Here is a 16839-nt window from a genome sequence, read left to right as displayed (position 1 = left end):
TTGAATGCAATAAAAAAAATGATATATAAACAAGCCTTTAAATCTTAATAAATTTTAATTCAACAATATTAATATGTTATTTTTTATCTGCAAATAATTCACAAAAGCTACAAGAAAATACATTTTTTTAGACGTGATTCCAGGTGAAATCAAAATAGTTAGTGTTGCGTTCTAGAATATTCGCAACGATTGAGAAATATATAGTTTAACATCTTAGCTTTGTACGAAGATCCAGCACACAAGCAGATAAAAGGGATGGTGTAGCGTTCATAAGAGACACCATAGTTTTTACCTGGAAACCCCTGAAAAGGGAAAAAAATCACAGGATCTGGCCCAGTTTGAATGAATCCACTAGTATTTGCAACCAATCACAAATAAGGCCCTTCCTTTGGAGAAGGTCTTGGCTTCATGTTACAAATGTACATCATATAAAGCACATTACATGGTAAGAGCTGCAATAATCAACATAGACATGTTTGTTTGGTCAGCAAGACCATAGTCGATAGAATAGAGGTCTCGGAAAGACCATAGTAGACGACGGATGTAAGAAAGAACGTAGTAGGCAAAGAAGGACGAAAAGATTGTAGTCGGCAGGAGAGTGGGATCAGAAAGACCGAAGTAGTAGGGTGGTATTCCGGTAGAACTCTGAGCGTCAGGTGGTGGTCTGATAGAAGTTCGGGCCTCAGGTGGTGGTCCGATAGAAGTATGGACCTCAGGTGATGGTCTGGTAGAAGTTCAGGCCTCAGGTGGTGGTCCGGCGAAACACCGGACGTCAAATGGTTGTCTAGAATAACTCTGGCATCAAGTAGTGGTCTTGCAAAACTCCAAACATCAGGTGGTGGTTCGCCAGAACTATTCGAGTCAGGTGGTGGTCCAGAAGAACTCCAAGTGTCAGGTGTTGGTCTATCAGAAGTTCAGGCCTCAGGTGGTGGTCCGGCAGAAGTCTGAGCCTCAGGTGGTTGTCCGCTAGAAGTCTGGACCTCATGTGGTGGTCCGGCAGAAGTCCGGACCTCAAGTTGTGGTCCAGCAGCTTAGGACATCAAACGGTGGTTTGACGGAGCTTAGGACATCATGTGGTGGTCCAACGGAGCTCAGGACGTCAAGCGGTGGTCCTGCAGAGCTTAGGATATCAGGTGGTGGTCCGGCGGAGCTTAGGACATCAGGTGGTGGTCCGCCGAAGATCTTTTTGACCACGGTTGGAGTCAAATGTTAGTAACTCCGATGGAATTTTCAACAAAATTTTCACCGTTAAGAAAGAGTTTACCAATGGAATTTCCAGTGGATTAATCCACCAAAAATTCTCACTTATTTTCATATTCGAAATTTTTTCACCTGTAAAACAATGAAATTATCATAGCACTCTTCTACCAGTAATTCTGATGGTACACTTTTTTTGTGAGTCAAATATTTTTTGCATATAAAAGTAAAACTACAAAATTATATTGGCACTACTCTGCCAGTAAATCCATTGGTTAACTTTTTTATGATGTTTTTTTTTTTTTTCGGCGTTTTTCTCATCCTTTCGCTAGTGATACACAATAAATATTTTCTAGCTGAACTAAGAACGTCGGAAACTTTTTCCTGCATGGCTTTTGGCAGCGGATGTATTTTCATTTAAAATCTATAAGAAATTAATTTTATCGATAGAGTTTTGCAAATTTTCACCAGGAAATTCCACCAAAAATACTTAATATTCTTAAAATGAAATTTAAATAACTTATCATGCTCTCAAAAGCTAGTGGCTAGCTGAATACATTAAGCTCAATAGGATCATAAAGGATATACATATTATTCACATGCTTGATGATACAAAATTTTAATGAAACGGAACATTTGCACACATATTAGTAATAGAGCTCTGCATTGGGTACTCATATCCTCACCCACCTACATACCCACCCATACCCAATAGGGTATGGCTACGCCCATGATCTTGTGGGTGTGTATTCAACATCAGGGGATAAATCGATTTATATTGCTAATCACTATATATCTTATATTACTGCAATCCTCACTACGTAGTGTACATCACTTAACCACACTGCGACTATGATAAATTCTGATATTTGGCATAAATGTTTGTAATAAGAGCAAATGGCACAAGCCTCAAGGCTATCAGTCTGTAGCAGACTTCGTTCAAAAAGCATGAAAAATAGGTGAGTACGACATCCCCAAAAGTCATCATGGGTGGGCGAAGCTCATCCAAGTAAAGCATGGGTGCCCAATGAGTACCCAACCAAAACCCCATGTAGGGCTTTGCTGAGTAAACCACACGAGATTCTCTCTCATTGAATTTTTGTATTTTAATTATGAATAATATTATATTATTTTTTATTGATATTTTGAGAAAAAGATAACACAAAAAATTCAGAATAATACATAATAACATACAAAATAACACACAGGAGGAAAAAAGGTAATCACCTAATAATATTTTTTTCAAAAAAACCCAAATAAATTTTATATATTATGAACAAGAAAACGTAAATTCTTCAATTTATAATAATAACATTCAAATTTTGAATAATTAACAAAATTATCAATTTTTATTTTCTATAATTGATTCGTTTTTTATTGATTATATTGTATCAGATAGAAATATATGAATTTATTCATTTTAAAATTACTAAATACTAAATTAAAAAAAAAAGTTGCATATAAAAACAAGAAAGTAAATAAATAAATAATTGAAAATTATCATATAAATTAGGATAAAATAAAAATTTATTAATTTCACTTTAAAATTAGTGTTGTATATAAAAATTTTGTGCCGCATTAATATGAAAAATTAATTCAAAGACTTTTAAATGAAGGTACAACAAACTAATTTGATTCAATCTAAGTCTATATATAAATTGTATTTAAGGTTAGGATATATATATATATATATATAAAAAAATAAAAAAAGAAATTAATTTAAAAAAATATATGAATTATTTATATAGTCATTTTGTTTATTAAGAATATCCTGATACATATTAAATAATGATGGGCTTAACAAATTCTTGAATTTGTGCGGTTCATAATATAGCCTATAGGTACTAATCTCATCATAAATTCATTGACTTTGAAGCCCATCATGATAAAATATATACCAAGATATCGCTATGATTTTGTTTGGGACAACTTTCTTACTGCTTCTTAAAGCAGCTCTTCGATACAAAAATTTTAATTTTTTTTACTAAAAATTTACATTAAAAACTAATAAGAAAGCCATCCATTCTTAACTTCTCATTGTCAACAATCAAATCTTCTAATAGACTCCAAAAGAATAATAAAGTTGCATTCTTTAATTTTTGTTTCCAAAAGCTCATTTGATTGATTGAAATTAGAATTTATATTTTAAAAAATTAAAATTTATTAAATATAATATTTTGTTCAAAAAATAAACACTAATATACTATAAAAATTACTCAAAAATAAAAATTAGAGTACAATAATAATTGGCATACTCATTATATAAATAAATACAAAAATCTAAAACTAACAAATAGAGAAATCTAAACACCATTCTCCAAACCCATAATCTACAAACCTTTATACATAATTCATAAAAATTGCAATCAAAGCAATTTAGAAAACTTCAATCTCTCTGTCAAGCATTTCATCAAACGGTAAGAAGTTACTTCCTCTACTTCCCTTACTTCATGGAGGGATTATTAGGTGCGGAGTGCAGACGGGGAGAACCGTCCACACACTAGTATAAAATCCAATCGTTCGGTACTGCTGGGTACCACTAGATACCGCTTGGTATCCTGTGTCTGTGCGGACGGTGCTCTCCCCGTCTGCACTCCGCACCTAATAATTTTTCTACTTTTCATGACCAAATCCCTCTTATTTGAAACCGATCTCTTTAAAGAATAGAAGATGAAAGATTGATCTAAACTCATCCTCCACGCGACGATGTCTGTTCCAAATCTACTTCCCCAAGCTCCATCGAATCATCTTCAACATCTCCTTAATCCTCTACAACCACAACCATCTCCTGCTCCTGCTCCTGCTCGGCAGAAAAAGAAGAAGCTTTGCTGCTCTCCTGCAACACATTAGTTCGGCAAAGAGGGCAGCTTGAATTCGACTTGAGCCAAGTGTCGATGCACTGTAAATGGAAGGCATGGCTACACTTTGGCAAAAGACGGAGGCTTTCTTCTTCTGTGAACTCGCCGAGGCAAACGGAGCAGTCTGTGAGCTCGATGACACCCTCCGCTTTTCTATACCTGAAAACTGCGATTTTGTTGATGAGAATCTCGTCGATCCCATTGGAGCGTGAAGCTCCGTCATGTTGGATAGATGGATGGGAGTGGAAGGAGAGGGAGTTGCAGTACTTGGAGATGAAGGTGTAATAGCTGAGGAGAATGATGAAGCTCAGAACGGTGCCGATAATGGCGATTTTGAGAGGGGTGAAGGAGAAGGAGGAGGAGGAGGAGGGGGAGGGATGGGGGGAGAAGAGAAAGTAACACCATTGGGGGCAGTGGATGCTGCAGAAGCCATCGGAGCAGTCGTTGTCGGTCGTTGCCATGGATGGAAGGAGGAGGCAGTTAGGCGGGTGAAGAGGTGTCTGCCATGAAAGGGGTTCTCACGTATTTGGAGATTTGGGAGAAAGAAGGGAGAGGAGAGGATTGGAATGGGTGATGAAAATAAAGTTTGTAGGTCTGCGAAGAATAATCTATGAGAGTTTGAGGCCAAAGCATGGTCGGAGAAAGAAGAGATAGGTTACCTCACTGTCGTATCCCCTTGCTTTGTCAACGGCAACTTTTCATTTGGGTCGGCTTCGTTTGGGAGGGCTTTCTTGTTGCTTTTTAAATAGCTTTTTAATATATAATTTTTATTTTTTCATTAATAAGCTATTTTAAAAAGTAATAAAAAATTGTACTAAACGAAATGCACTCGAGTCGACAATTTCTATATTTCAACCATCTTTTATTGAAAATTAGTGATAATATACTTTTAGTTATTTATATTGAATATGTTCATTGTCGATAGTTATTGATTACAATATGATGGAGATCAAAAGAGAATACTAGTTTTAAAGATAAATAATATACAAATTTATAATAGAAGAGTTGAGTATCATTTAAAAATAACATTTAAACACTCGAAATGTAACGCTATTCCAATAATATTGTGATTGTATAAGGTGGTCATTGCTCACTTTATTGGTCCCTAAAGTATATGTAGCATAGTGTCGCCATCTGGATTACCCATTTACCCTATACTTGCACTCGAGTCGACCATTCAATTTCGGTCCTTCCTGCACCTAGCAACAAGAAAGTTATCCCAAATGAGAGAAATTATTCGGTGTGGACATCAATCGAAGCTCTATATCCGGATGCCAATAAAAAGATGCCACGTTGCGTCCCGACGACCCGATGACTTGATATGAAATAAATCCAAAATTTAGCACGTGCTTTCCCAATTACTGTGCGGCCCGACAACCGACCCGGGGTCTGAACGAAAATTCAAAAAATCCACCCATTTTTCTCTGTTTTATGACATTGACGTATTTTTTAAAATTGGGTTTATGATATATTCGCAGAAAATTGTTGAGAAGAAAAGGGAGAAAGACGAATTGAAATTGGAAATCTCTTTGGACGTCGAAGATGAACACATCCTGAGACCACAAGGAAAACCGAACAGCCTCTAAATTGAATTTGCGATAGTGCCCGAGATTTATTTTTTTAGTAAAAAGTGACTATTCACGTTTGGACCCCGGGTCGGGTCGTTAGGCTGTGCGATAAATGGGAAAGCGCGTACTAAATTTTAGATATTCAGCATATCGGTCGTTCGGGCGCAACGTGGCATCTTTCCATTGTCGTCCGAATGTAGAGCTATGTTTGGTGTCTGCAACGAATATATTCCCCCCCATATGAAGCATGTAATAACAAAAAAAATGAAATATGTAAAAAAATAGAATTTCTGTTTGAATTGGAGCGCAACAACGCTGATCTCTAGAGAGCAGCGACGCTAGGTTTGAGAGCACAGTGATGCCAAAAAATGTCGCTACGACGTTTGCGGTTATGTTCTGCAGTAACTCTACATTTGACATGCAGTGCTGGGTCTAAGCGCTATGATGCTAGACCATAATATATATATATATTGATTTCTATTGAGTGTAACGAAAGTTATGATTTTCTGAAACTATAAGATAATATTGATTTTACTACATTATATATATATATATATATATTGCATTTTAGATTGTATTTCAACATTTCAGATTGCATTTCATATAAATGAATTGGCATTGGCAATAAAAGAAAGTAAGACTAGCTGTCAATACTATAATTAATTCGGGCTGGCTCTTAAACATTAATACTTTGCACAGGAGGGTGGACCGACGGACATTCCTTTAAAGATGGTTTGCGGAGTTATTCCGATTGTAGCATGTAACAGATGATAGGAGCCATTGATTGAGTATTGATTTTCTAATTATTGTATATTAATTTTAAAAGAATGAACATAATGAAATATTTTGATGTATATGATTATTAATTGCTTTCATTAGATATAAATTTATATTGATGATTTATAGAACTCAGATAAATGATTAAAAAGATGAATATATAATTCTTTCAAATTTAATTATGATATGTGACAAAGCCTAAGTCTTATATGAGTAGACCTTTTTTACTTTGAGATTGATCAATTTGACTTGGCTAAGTCAAGCCTAATCATTAAACCCAATGGCCTAATTATAAGCAACTTGCTAAAGAATATAGTCAGCCTTTGAATTGGAATAATATGTAATTGAACTTTAGTGTTCCCATAGAGTGCCATATTAACAAACCAAGACAAAGAAAAATTAATTAATTCATTTTAGGTAGACCTGTCAATATTGGACCCGACCCGAAAACCCGATACGAACCCGACCCGGAATTTTCGGGTTTGGGTTGACCCGAACCCGAAGCGGGTCGGGTTCGGGTCCGAAAAACCGACCTGTTTGCAAAAACGGGTCGGATTCGGGTTGACCCGACGGGTTGCCGGGTCAACCCGAAAACCCGTTTATTTTTAAAAAAATTGAATTTTCATACCCCGCTCGCTGCCCCCCGCCCGCTGCCCCACGCTGCCGCGCTGGTCGGGTTCGACCCGTAACCCGAAATTGACCGGTCTAATTTTAGGTATATTCTAAGCATCAAAAGATGAGCAAAATTATGATCCCTATATCACTATCTTCTATATTTGGAAGCTTGGATGAAATCAGTCTTTTGTGAATTTTAAAAAATATGTAAGCTTTTATAACATTTGAATCATTCTCTATTTGCTGGTGAGATTGATGAAAGAATATGACATTAAAAATATTTTGTGTTTGCCCTTTCTTCTGTTTGGAAATAATATTTTCTTGAAGGCCATCAAATAACTTGTTTTAATGTTGGTGGGCTCCACATGAATAAAAATTTGCATATTTAATTCAAGCAAATTTGAAGGGCTCTAAATTTTAGATCACAAATTTCTAATGTAATCACAACCATCCAATTGATAATTTGATGGATCTTATTAGGACAAACAATAACAACAACATCAAGCCTTTATCCCACTAGGTGAGATAAATTGTGTACGTCCCGTGTGTACGCCCTGTTAAGGAACAATTATTACGTCCTCCGACCGGACGTAGAGGAACGTCCGGTCGGAGGTCAAATCGCGCCAAAAAACGATAAATACCAAGCAATACCAAATAATAACGAGGAATACCATCACGTGAAGACCCAATACCGAGTTATACCGAGCTATATCGAGCAATACCGAGTTATACAAAAGTTGTACCGAGTTTTTCCTAGAAAAAACTCGTTACAACTTTTGTATAACTCGGTATTGCTCGGTATAGCTCAGTATAACTCGGTATTGATCTTCACAGAGCGGTATTCCTCATTATTATCAAATAATACCTAGCAATACCGAGCAAATACTGAGTTTTTTGGTTGGATTTTGCCTCCGACCAGACGTTCCTCTACGACTACGTCCTTGCACCGAAAATTCTTACTTAAATCTAGTAAAGAAAGAGCATTTCTAATATTTTCTGACCAAGTCTTTTAAATCCTACCTATATCTTTCTTATTAGGACAATCTTATAAATATTTGAAATCAATTATGTCATTGCTTGAAGTATTATTAAAGAGAATATATAATTTTTAATATTATATTTGAAGGTCATAATGTCAAATGCTAAATATTAAAGAGATGGAGAATAATAATTATCCACCTAAAAGAAAGATAATATATATAAAGAGAGAGAGAAAGAGAGAGAGATGTGGAAGATATTACAGAGGAGATGACAATGATAAACTCCTGTAAGTATTGATTGCTACTTCATTGCCCATTCTATCAACAACTAAACAAATGGCAAGGCACAACAACCTTCTGTACCAATGAAATAAAATCACACATAATTATTTAAGAATATATTACATAGATGAGAGAGAGAGAGAGAGAGAGAGAGAGAGAGCTGAATAGAGAGAGAGAGAGAGAGAGAGAGAGAGAGAGAGAGAGAGAGAGATGTGGAAGACATTACATTACAGAGGAGATAACAATGACAAACTTCTGTGAGTACTGATTGCTACTTCATTGCACATTCTATCAACAGTGAAACAAATGGCAAGGCACAGCAACCTTCTGTACCCATTATTTCTTAAGAAAATATCCTCCAAGTAATAAAATTCGAGTGACAATAACAAAACCATTTTACCACATATGACGGTAGAAAGAAAGGGCCCAGGAAATGAACAAACTGTTGCCTATTTCATTCTCAGATAAGACAAACGCAATATTATCAAAGTTGACAAAACCTCTCAATTTTAAGAGAATAGCAAATCCGCAACAACTTTTGCTACTCAATCAACACAAGAAATACCCTCTCTATAAAAGGATTCATTTGAAATGGTTTTCTTCCTGTTTCTTAAAGCAGCTTTTAAGTACAAAAAATAAAACTTTTGTACTAAAAAGCTGCTTTAAAAAGCAATAAGAAAGCTATGCCAAATAATATCTAAATCTTGTAGTCTCATAAACTTTGTATTCATCAATAAAATAAAAAAGTTCAAGATTAGAATAATTAGAGCTCTCACTAAGCTTAATCAGCAGTAAAGCATTCGCTTCAATCAAAATTTTATGAATAGGCAATTTGCTACAAAGGATTAAGACATGATTGAGAGCAAATAATTCGGCACAAATCAATTTTCTACTATGCTTCAGTAAACTTGCCTAGAACAAGCGATCGAGAATAATCATGAAAAATAATTTCTCTTTAAGAGAGAAAAATAATCATAATACAGCGCATTAGACAACCTTGAAATGTAATGGATTATGTGAAGATATTTAGGGTAGGCAAAAACAAATAGGCTAATTTCAAATTCCAAACCAAACTGACTAAACTGATTAATTTGGTTTTGGTTTGGCTTAGACTTACATTTACAGTTTTATAAAACCAAAATAAATCAAACCAATTAGATTAAGCATAATATACATAATTTAGAATGCTAAAAGTTGAACATCTTGTAGCAGAAATAAGCAAACAGATTAAAATTAAAACAAAACTGCTAAAACAAACTTGTTACAAATATTAAGAAACCTAATACATACTTTAATTATCTATTAATTTAGAACAAATCTATCAAACTACACAAGGCCAAATAATTGAAAAATATGAAAAGCCAAAATGAACCAAACCAAATTGAATTGAGATGGTGATTATGATTTTTCAATAAATTTTATGCTGGCTATTAACTATCTAACATAATCCTCCACTTTTTTCATCCAAAGTTTGGGACCTGACAAATGACAATGACAATGTTTAAGGTTTTGGTTGGGACGGTTTTTTTGTTGCTTCTTAAAGCAACTTTTTAGTATATACTAGAAAGTTGTTTTAAGAAGTAGTAAGAAAGCCGTCCCAAATAAAGCCTAAATTGAGACCAACAAATAAGTTACTAAGGATTTATGTTACTAAACTGACAAGGGAAAAAATAACCGGTTTATTTTGATTTGGTTTTTCATAAACGAAGTTGGGACTTAGATGACCTCTCATCGAATACTTCATGCTCAGATATATTGCAGGTCATATAATAAAGACTATACTAGCTGATAATGTCTTGGTTTGAAAACTTTGAAAATGTTAGAAGATTCATCTATGTGCCCTTATTTTTTAACAGCAGTAGATTGTTTTATTTTTTTTTTTGAAAGTAGAAGCAGTAGATCTTTTAATACTCTTTAAATGCCACTAATCCTTTTAACCGTGCCTGCAGAATTTCTTTTTCTATTAATCTTCTTCGAGAGTATACAATGGTAGCAATACATTCATCTCAAATATCTTTGTATTAACCAAGTGTATTTTGAATCGCTATGCTCAATTATTGTTGAAATTTGTAAAAAGAATGTCCCATGCACTATTCACATTGATAATATATTCAACACCAAAACTCAAATAATTTATAGAAGTCAAAATTGGTCACAGACAGTATCACCTCAAAATAACTATTGCCGTAGAAGGCCTGACTGCGAAGAGCAAGTAGAATATGGAAATTACAATGCAATTTAGGCTTCGTTTGGGACGACTTTTTTGAAGCAGTTTTTTAGTATAAAAATTAAAAAATTTATACTAGAAAGATGCTTTAATAAGCAGTAAAAAAGCTGTCCAAAACGAACCCTTCATCTCCACAAAACTAACCTTTTGCCAGGAAATGCTCTAGTGTTGCCAAAATCAAGGTTTTATGATCCTTCTAGATGCCCTTGAGTTGAATCTTCTTGTTTGACTTCAGATTCATTGCCCTTCTTTTGACCTATTTTCAATCTAAGAGGTCTTCCCATTAACTCCTGTTATAGGAACATTGAATGAAAATCAGTCGCATAAAATGAACGGGGGCAGTATGATTCATAGCTTTCTTTGATATTGTGATAGACTACTTTGAATTTATCCTGTGTCTTATATTTAAGTGATCTAAATAACATCGATAGGCTACATTGAGGTAACCTAAATAGTAGCCACATTGATTTTCTCACCCAGCATTAGGCAATGAACCATTAATCATTTAAAATAGGACTGCCATCTTTAAATAAGATGACACTAAATAAAATAAAATAAAAAACACTTCATAAGAAACGATCAAATATTGGAAGCATTTCTAGAGAAAATTTTCTATAGATAAAACAAAGACATTCAATGAAGAATGGAAATCAATCAATCTACATTACAGGCCTGTTTGGTTGCAAGTATCTAAGGGTCAACATTTTAAATTCAATTTATTTGAATTCATAAGATTATTTTTTGTGTTTGGTTGGACTAACAAAAATAAAAAACTAAAAAAAAGAACCTAAGAACTAGTAAAGAAGATCACGATAGAAGGAGATAGAGCATGATAGGAGCTTGCTAGGGAAGGCGTTGACGGGATCTAAGACGTGTGAGGAGAAGAGATCGCCAAGGGAGCTCATTGGCGCAGGCATTAACAAGACTTGCGGAGTGCGAAGTAGAAGATATCATGATGAGAGTTCGTTGGTGCAGATGTTGATAAGAACCATGGCATGCGAAAGAGAAAATATCACAGTGGGAGCTTACTGGGGAGGGATATCCGAGTGCAATGCATTCCAAAATTGCATGAATGAGGCAATTTTGAAATATACCAAATCTAAATCAAGCTTCAATTTCCTCTTAGAATTGTGTTGCATGTACTTCTCATCAGCCAAACAAACACTCAATTTATCAAAACCCCTGTATTTAAAATGTAGTAACTTCCAACCAAAAAGCTTTTAACAAACTTTGAAAAGAGAGAAGATAATGACCCGTTATTAACAATCATATTTCTAATTATGATTATCATGCTGGATTAATCAGACTTTAACAATTTAGCACATATGGAACAACTTCAATATACTGTAAGAAACTATTGCATTAAAGTTTTCCAAAAAGAATTACGAGTGTACCAGACTGGATGTGAATGTAGAATAGCTTAATTAAAACAACCGAGCAGAAAATTAAAAAAATATAACAAAGATTAAAGCTTCACATTACCACCCCATCCAATTCAGAAACAGCACTCTCCACCTCTTCCTTCGTGTCAAAAGAAACAAATCCATACCCAGCCGACCTCCCTGATGGGTTATCAAAAACAACTCTAGCAGAAACTGGCTTAAATTTGGCAGAAAAGAATTCTCTAAGATTGCCAGCTCTTGCTTTCCAATGAAGATTTCCTACATAGATCTTGTGCCTTGTTTCTCCCACAGCAGTACTTGGTCGAGGTTTTTTAGGTGAGGGTTTGTTGAAACTCTTTGCTAGTTGAACTTTAATAATCCTTCCTGCCAACTCCTGCAATGTATTTAACTACCTTCAGAAATCTAAAGAATTTTTTTGATAAATGCAGGTATACACTACTTAACAACAGAACCATTAAAAAATGGAAATTTAATCAGAAAATAATAGACATTAAGGTCAAAAGTGATGCATGATTCACGCATTCAATAAGCTTTTAAAAAAATAACAGCATGATTTAATCAATGTAAATTATTCAAACAAACAACATAGTTGATATGTTGATTTTAGGTTCTACATGTAACCAAAGTGAATAAAATAAAAAAAAATCAAACACAAGTGTTTTTGTTTTTGGGTGAACATCATGGCTGGCCACTCATTTTGTAAACTACTATTTCAATGTTACCTATTGTATGTTATATGTTTACTTTATCCTTTTGTAATGAAAAAACTGAATAAGACCCCTTCTCATTAATAATAGTCAAAAATTTCAACAAGAGTACATGAAAGAGGGATCAATTTTGGTGTTCCTATGACGTACAACAATACCTAACATCTTTCAAGATGAAATATTCAAAAAGTTTGAATATCAGCATATTCATTGTAAGTTTGAATTTTCAACTTATTTCAAATATACTTGTAAGATCATTTACATACTCATGATGAGTTAAATTTTTTACAACTAAGTCACAAATAACTGCACTTGTTTCCATATGAGGTTGTCCAAAATACAGGTCATGTTCTTTTGGTGGGTGGCTCCAACTTTTTCCAAGCCAAAAGGATCATCTTGTAACGGTAGATACTGATGGAAGACACAGATGGGAGTATGACAGGATGTGGGTTTCTAGGCTTCCAAAACTATTTTCATTTGGTTGTAGCCTAATGACCCATTCATGAATGACAACATACCATGCTTTATATTGTCAACCATGAGTTTTGTATAGGACAGAAAGAGTCACCTTTTGGGAAAGATTTATTCAAGTCTTGAAAATCAATGCAAATGAATTTAATCATTCTTTCCCTTTCAGAAACATATGAGTCAGTTTAGGTTGCATGATTCAAGAAAAAAGAGTTTAAAGAGCTACATTTAAAGAAGAGCCATAGAGGAGATCCAAAATATGTTGCAATTATTGAGTAAATAGAGACAAAGCCAACACATCACTTCAATTATTTTGCGAAGATAAGCTCAAAATATTAAATAAAATATTTTTAATTTTTGGACCTCCTCTATGCCTGCACTACAAATTGAGCTATCCAAGCTCGCAAAGTCTAGGGAAGAAAAACCATGCAACCAACAAGCTCAAAAAGCTGCTAAATTATTGAGTCAATTAGGAGAATTTTTAGAACATTACTTCAATAACATTTTTAAAATAAACTCAAATTTTAAAATGAATGGTTTTATAATAAATACAAATTATCATTTTTTTACTTGGATAAGAACACATTGTGGATTCGCTCGAAAAATAAATAAAAATTTTATATAAACTTTCACATCAATAAACTATTATAAATAGAATAAAAAGAGTATATTGGGAGTACTTTTTCCCATATAAAATCAACTTTCTCATTAACAACCCAAATTTTAAGATCATGAATCTTGCTGTTAAAAATGTTTTTTATTAATGTTCTTTAAATACTCTTATCTAATCTTAGAATAATATTTTATTTTATTTTTCATTTTTCACCCCTTCATCTTAAAGTCTAAAACTAATAAATGATGTTTAGTACATAAACTTTCATTCAGAATGACTTTACAATTTTTGTAATCTAAATGAACTATTTTTCTTAAAAGAAAATAATCAATATGTTTTACTATACTCATTTTTATAAGTGTTGAGATGCTCCTCTCTATTTTCTTAAATAAAATATTAGCAATTATAAAATTATAAAATAGAGTAAAATCTAATATGATTCTACCAACTTTACTAGTTGCTCCAAATCTATAGTCACTATGAATGTTTTTAAATTCTTCTACTAATATATTCATTTAAATCTCCTCCAATAAAAATTATTTTTTCAAAAAGTATTCTTTATATTAATTTTTCTAAGATATTTCAAAATTTTATTTTTGAGCATGTATATCTAAACTTATTTGATGAGCAAATAAGCAGTTATAATATTAAAATTTTTAGCATTAATAAGAATCTTTAAAATTATAATTTTATCTTCAATTCTATTAATTTCTATAATATTATCCTTGAAACTTTTATAAATAATCACACATATATCATTTTTATTATGACTCCTACATGAATACCAAAGCTTAAATCCTAAACTCAATCTCCTTAACCTTTTCCCAGCCCATTTAGCTTTCTGAATATATAAAATATTTATCTTCCTATGAATCATAATATTTATTAATTCAATTAAGTTGTCTGCAAGAATACTTATATTCTAAGTTTATATCATAATTCTAGTTTTATGGAATAACTTTTTTATCCACATCCGTCCATGATGTGAGAACCTTTGCTTATTTGATACAATACCTGAGCACTAGTGCAGTGGACTTTGCATATTTATCGATGTAGCTTGGCCATACAATGCGTTGCTTCCAACGAATGCACTCGCATTAAGACAATGTATTAAAAGATTCGTGTCATAGTTGTTTAACAAATTTTTGTTAGTTGCTGACTACCTAATGCAACCCTTCATTTTTCTCAACCAGAACTTGGAACCCATCAACAATAATGTTTTGATGCCTATTTTTTTTATGGTGACATTAGATAGAATTAGAGTTGGGAATATGTTTTGGTGCCTTATATATATAGTAAAAAACTCATCTCTTCTTTCTAATAGATGTAAGAAATTATTTTGGTCGCTCGCACCACATAAATCTTGGTGCCTTTATGTCACGCTTAATCATTTTGTTATTACTTTGTGTGTTCATCATATTCATTCATGGTAATTGATTCTGCATAAAAAGGTAATTTTTTCCTAACAATCATATCCCTTATTCTTCATATAGTTGATTATTTGGCAAGAGTCAACATCCTTCAAACATTGGGAATGGTGGAACTAATGGCCTAAGGCCCACCGTGGCTCACCTTTGAAGCCATTGTCTGCATGATTACACCATGACTAGGGCATTCACTGGTGGAAGGAAGAGGGGCAGAAATAAGGTCAATTTGAACTTGGTTCGTTTGGCATGGTCCAACAATAAATGAATAATACTACATGGAAATGTTAGAATGGGCTATATTCATAAGCAATCCAAATATTTAGATAGTCTTAGATGGTTTGGTCACATAAAAAATCAGCCTTCCAATGATTATGTTAGAAGAGTAGATGTACTAGATCTGGCCTATATTAAAAAAGATAGGTAGACAAAAAAAGACTTAGTTAAAAAGTATTAAAAATGACATTTTTTATGAAATTTAAATGAGAAATTGACTCTTAATAGGATGCAATAGAGAAAAAGGATTAAATGTAGCCAACCCCGCTTAGTGAGATAAAGGCTTGTTGTTGTTGTTGTCATTATTGCATGCCAACTATGCATTAAACTGAAGATGTGCCTCAAATTTAGTATGCAATTAAGGTTATCACAAAGACTTGAATAAAAGTTATGATTAAAACAACTATATTATATATAGCCCTTATTAAATCAGAAGGCAATCAAAAGAGACTAGATCAACAATAGAACCAAAATCTCTTACAAAAAAATTCAATTTCTCAATGGCAGCCTGTGCCTCCTCCGGTGAACCCATGGTGACAAAGGCAAACCCCCTGTTCCTCCCATCTTGCAGCTTAATTATCTGCATAAACCAATCACAGGTAAGAAAAACAAGTACCAACTTAAGAACATCAAAACAAAATAAGGGTTTCGTTTCGTTCACCTCCACATAATTGACAGTGCCATACTGACCAAAGAGATTCTCAAGATCCGAAGCCGAGTAGCTAAACGGCAAGTTCACCACGTAAAGCTTTCTCAGATTCGCCTCCTCCTGCAAGATTGATTCCCCAGCTTCCCCGTCTTGCATCTCCTCCATCCCTTCCTTCTCCTCTAACTCGGTATCTTGCACCGCGGAGCATGGCCGGAGGGCAAAGAAGCGGTTCTGCGTTCGGTCACCTGACGCAATAATTTGCCATGGGAGCGCAGAAGAAGAGCTCGTAAGAGAAGCAGAAGGACAGGGAAGGGATACGAATAATTTAACAGAAGATCCGGAATTCAATACGGGGAACCATTTCCCCGCTGCTGCGACCATCGCCGCGGATGCCGCCACCGTCGCCATTGTAGTCCACTGAACGGCTTCGAAATACACTTCAGAGCAAAGGAAGCGTGTCTAATCGGGACTGTTTGAAACTCCGAGAATGTCAAAGTAGTTTTGGATAAGGTCAGGTCTAGCAGAAACAGGATACTTCACAGGAAATTATAGGAAATTATGTTGATGTAGCACAGGACATCTCCATATTTGATGATTGCACGTAATATAGGAACAAATGTAGCTCTACATCTATACGTCAATAACATGCCGTCACGTGCTCTTACTCTTTATCGCGCGGCCCGACGACCCGACCCAAACCAAATCCCGGGATTGCTATGTTTGCTTATTTCTCGGTATTGCTGGGTATTACTCGGTACTGTTAGGTATTGCTTGACAATAACGAGAAATATCGCT

General features: G+C 34.2%; 2 protein-coding genes across 2 annotated transcripts; both read right to left on the bottom strand.

The window, feature by feature from the left end:
• Positions 1 to 3501: 3501 nt before the first annotated feature.
• LOC110099627 (E3 ubiquitin-protein ligase Os04g0590900) lies at positions 3502 to 4772 on the bottom strand. The gene has a single exon (XM_020826831.2). The coding sequence runs from the start codon at positions 4514 to 4516 to the stop codon at positions 3959 to 3961; it is 558 nt and encodes a 185-aa protein (XP_020682490.1). The 5' UTR covers positions 4517 to 4772; the 3' UTR covers positions 3502 to 3958.
• Positions 4773 to 10543: 5771 nt separating this feature from the next.
• On the bottom strand, positions 10544 to 16586 carry LOC110099630 (29 kDa ribonucleoprotein A, chloroplastic). The gene is made up of 4 exons (XM_020826834.2): positions 16057 to 16586; positions 15877 to 15975; positions 11987 to 12280; positions 10544 to 10794 (listed from the first exon to the last, which is right to left on the bottom strand). The coding sequence occupies exons 1-4, from the start codon at positions 16450 to 16452 to the stop codon at positions 10690 to 10692; spliced, it is 894 nt and encodes a 297-aa protein (XP_020682493.1). The 5' UTR covers positions 16453 to 16586; the 3' UTR covers positions 10544 to 10689.
• Between the last annotated feature and the right edge of the window lie 253 nt (positions 16587 to 16839).

Source organism: Dendrobium catenatum, unplaced genomic scaffold (genome assembly GCF_001605985.2).
Source record: "Dendrobium catenatum unplaced genomic scaffold, ASM160598v2 fragScaff_scaffold_247, whole genome shotgun sequence".
Lineage (NCBI taxonomy): Eukaryota > Viridiplantae > Streptophyta > Magnoliopsida > Asparagales > Orchidaceae > Dendrobium > Dendrobium catenatum.
The sequence above is the reverse complement of the archived record's forward strand: the minus strand, read 5'-3'. Positions and strand labels throughout refer to the sequence as shown.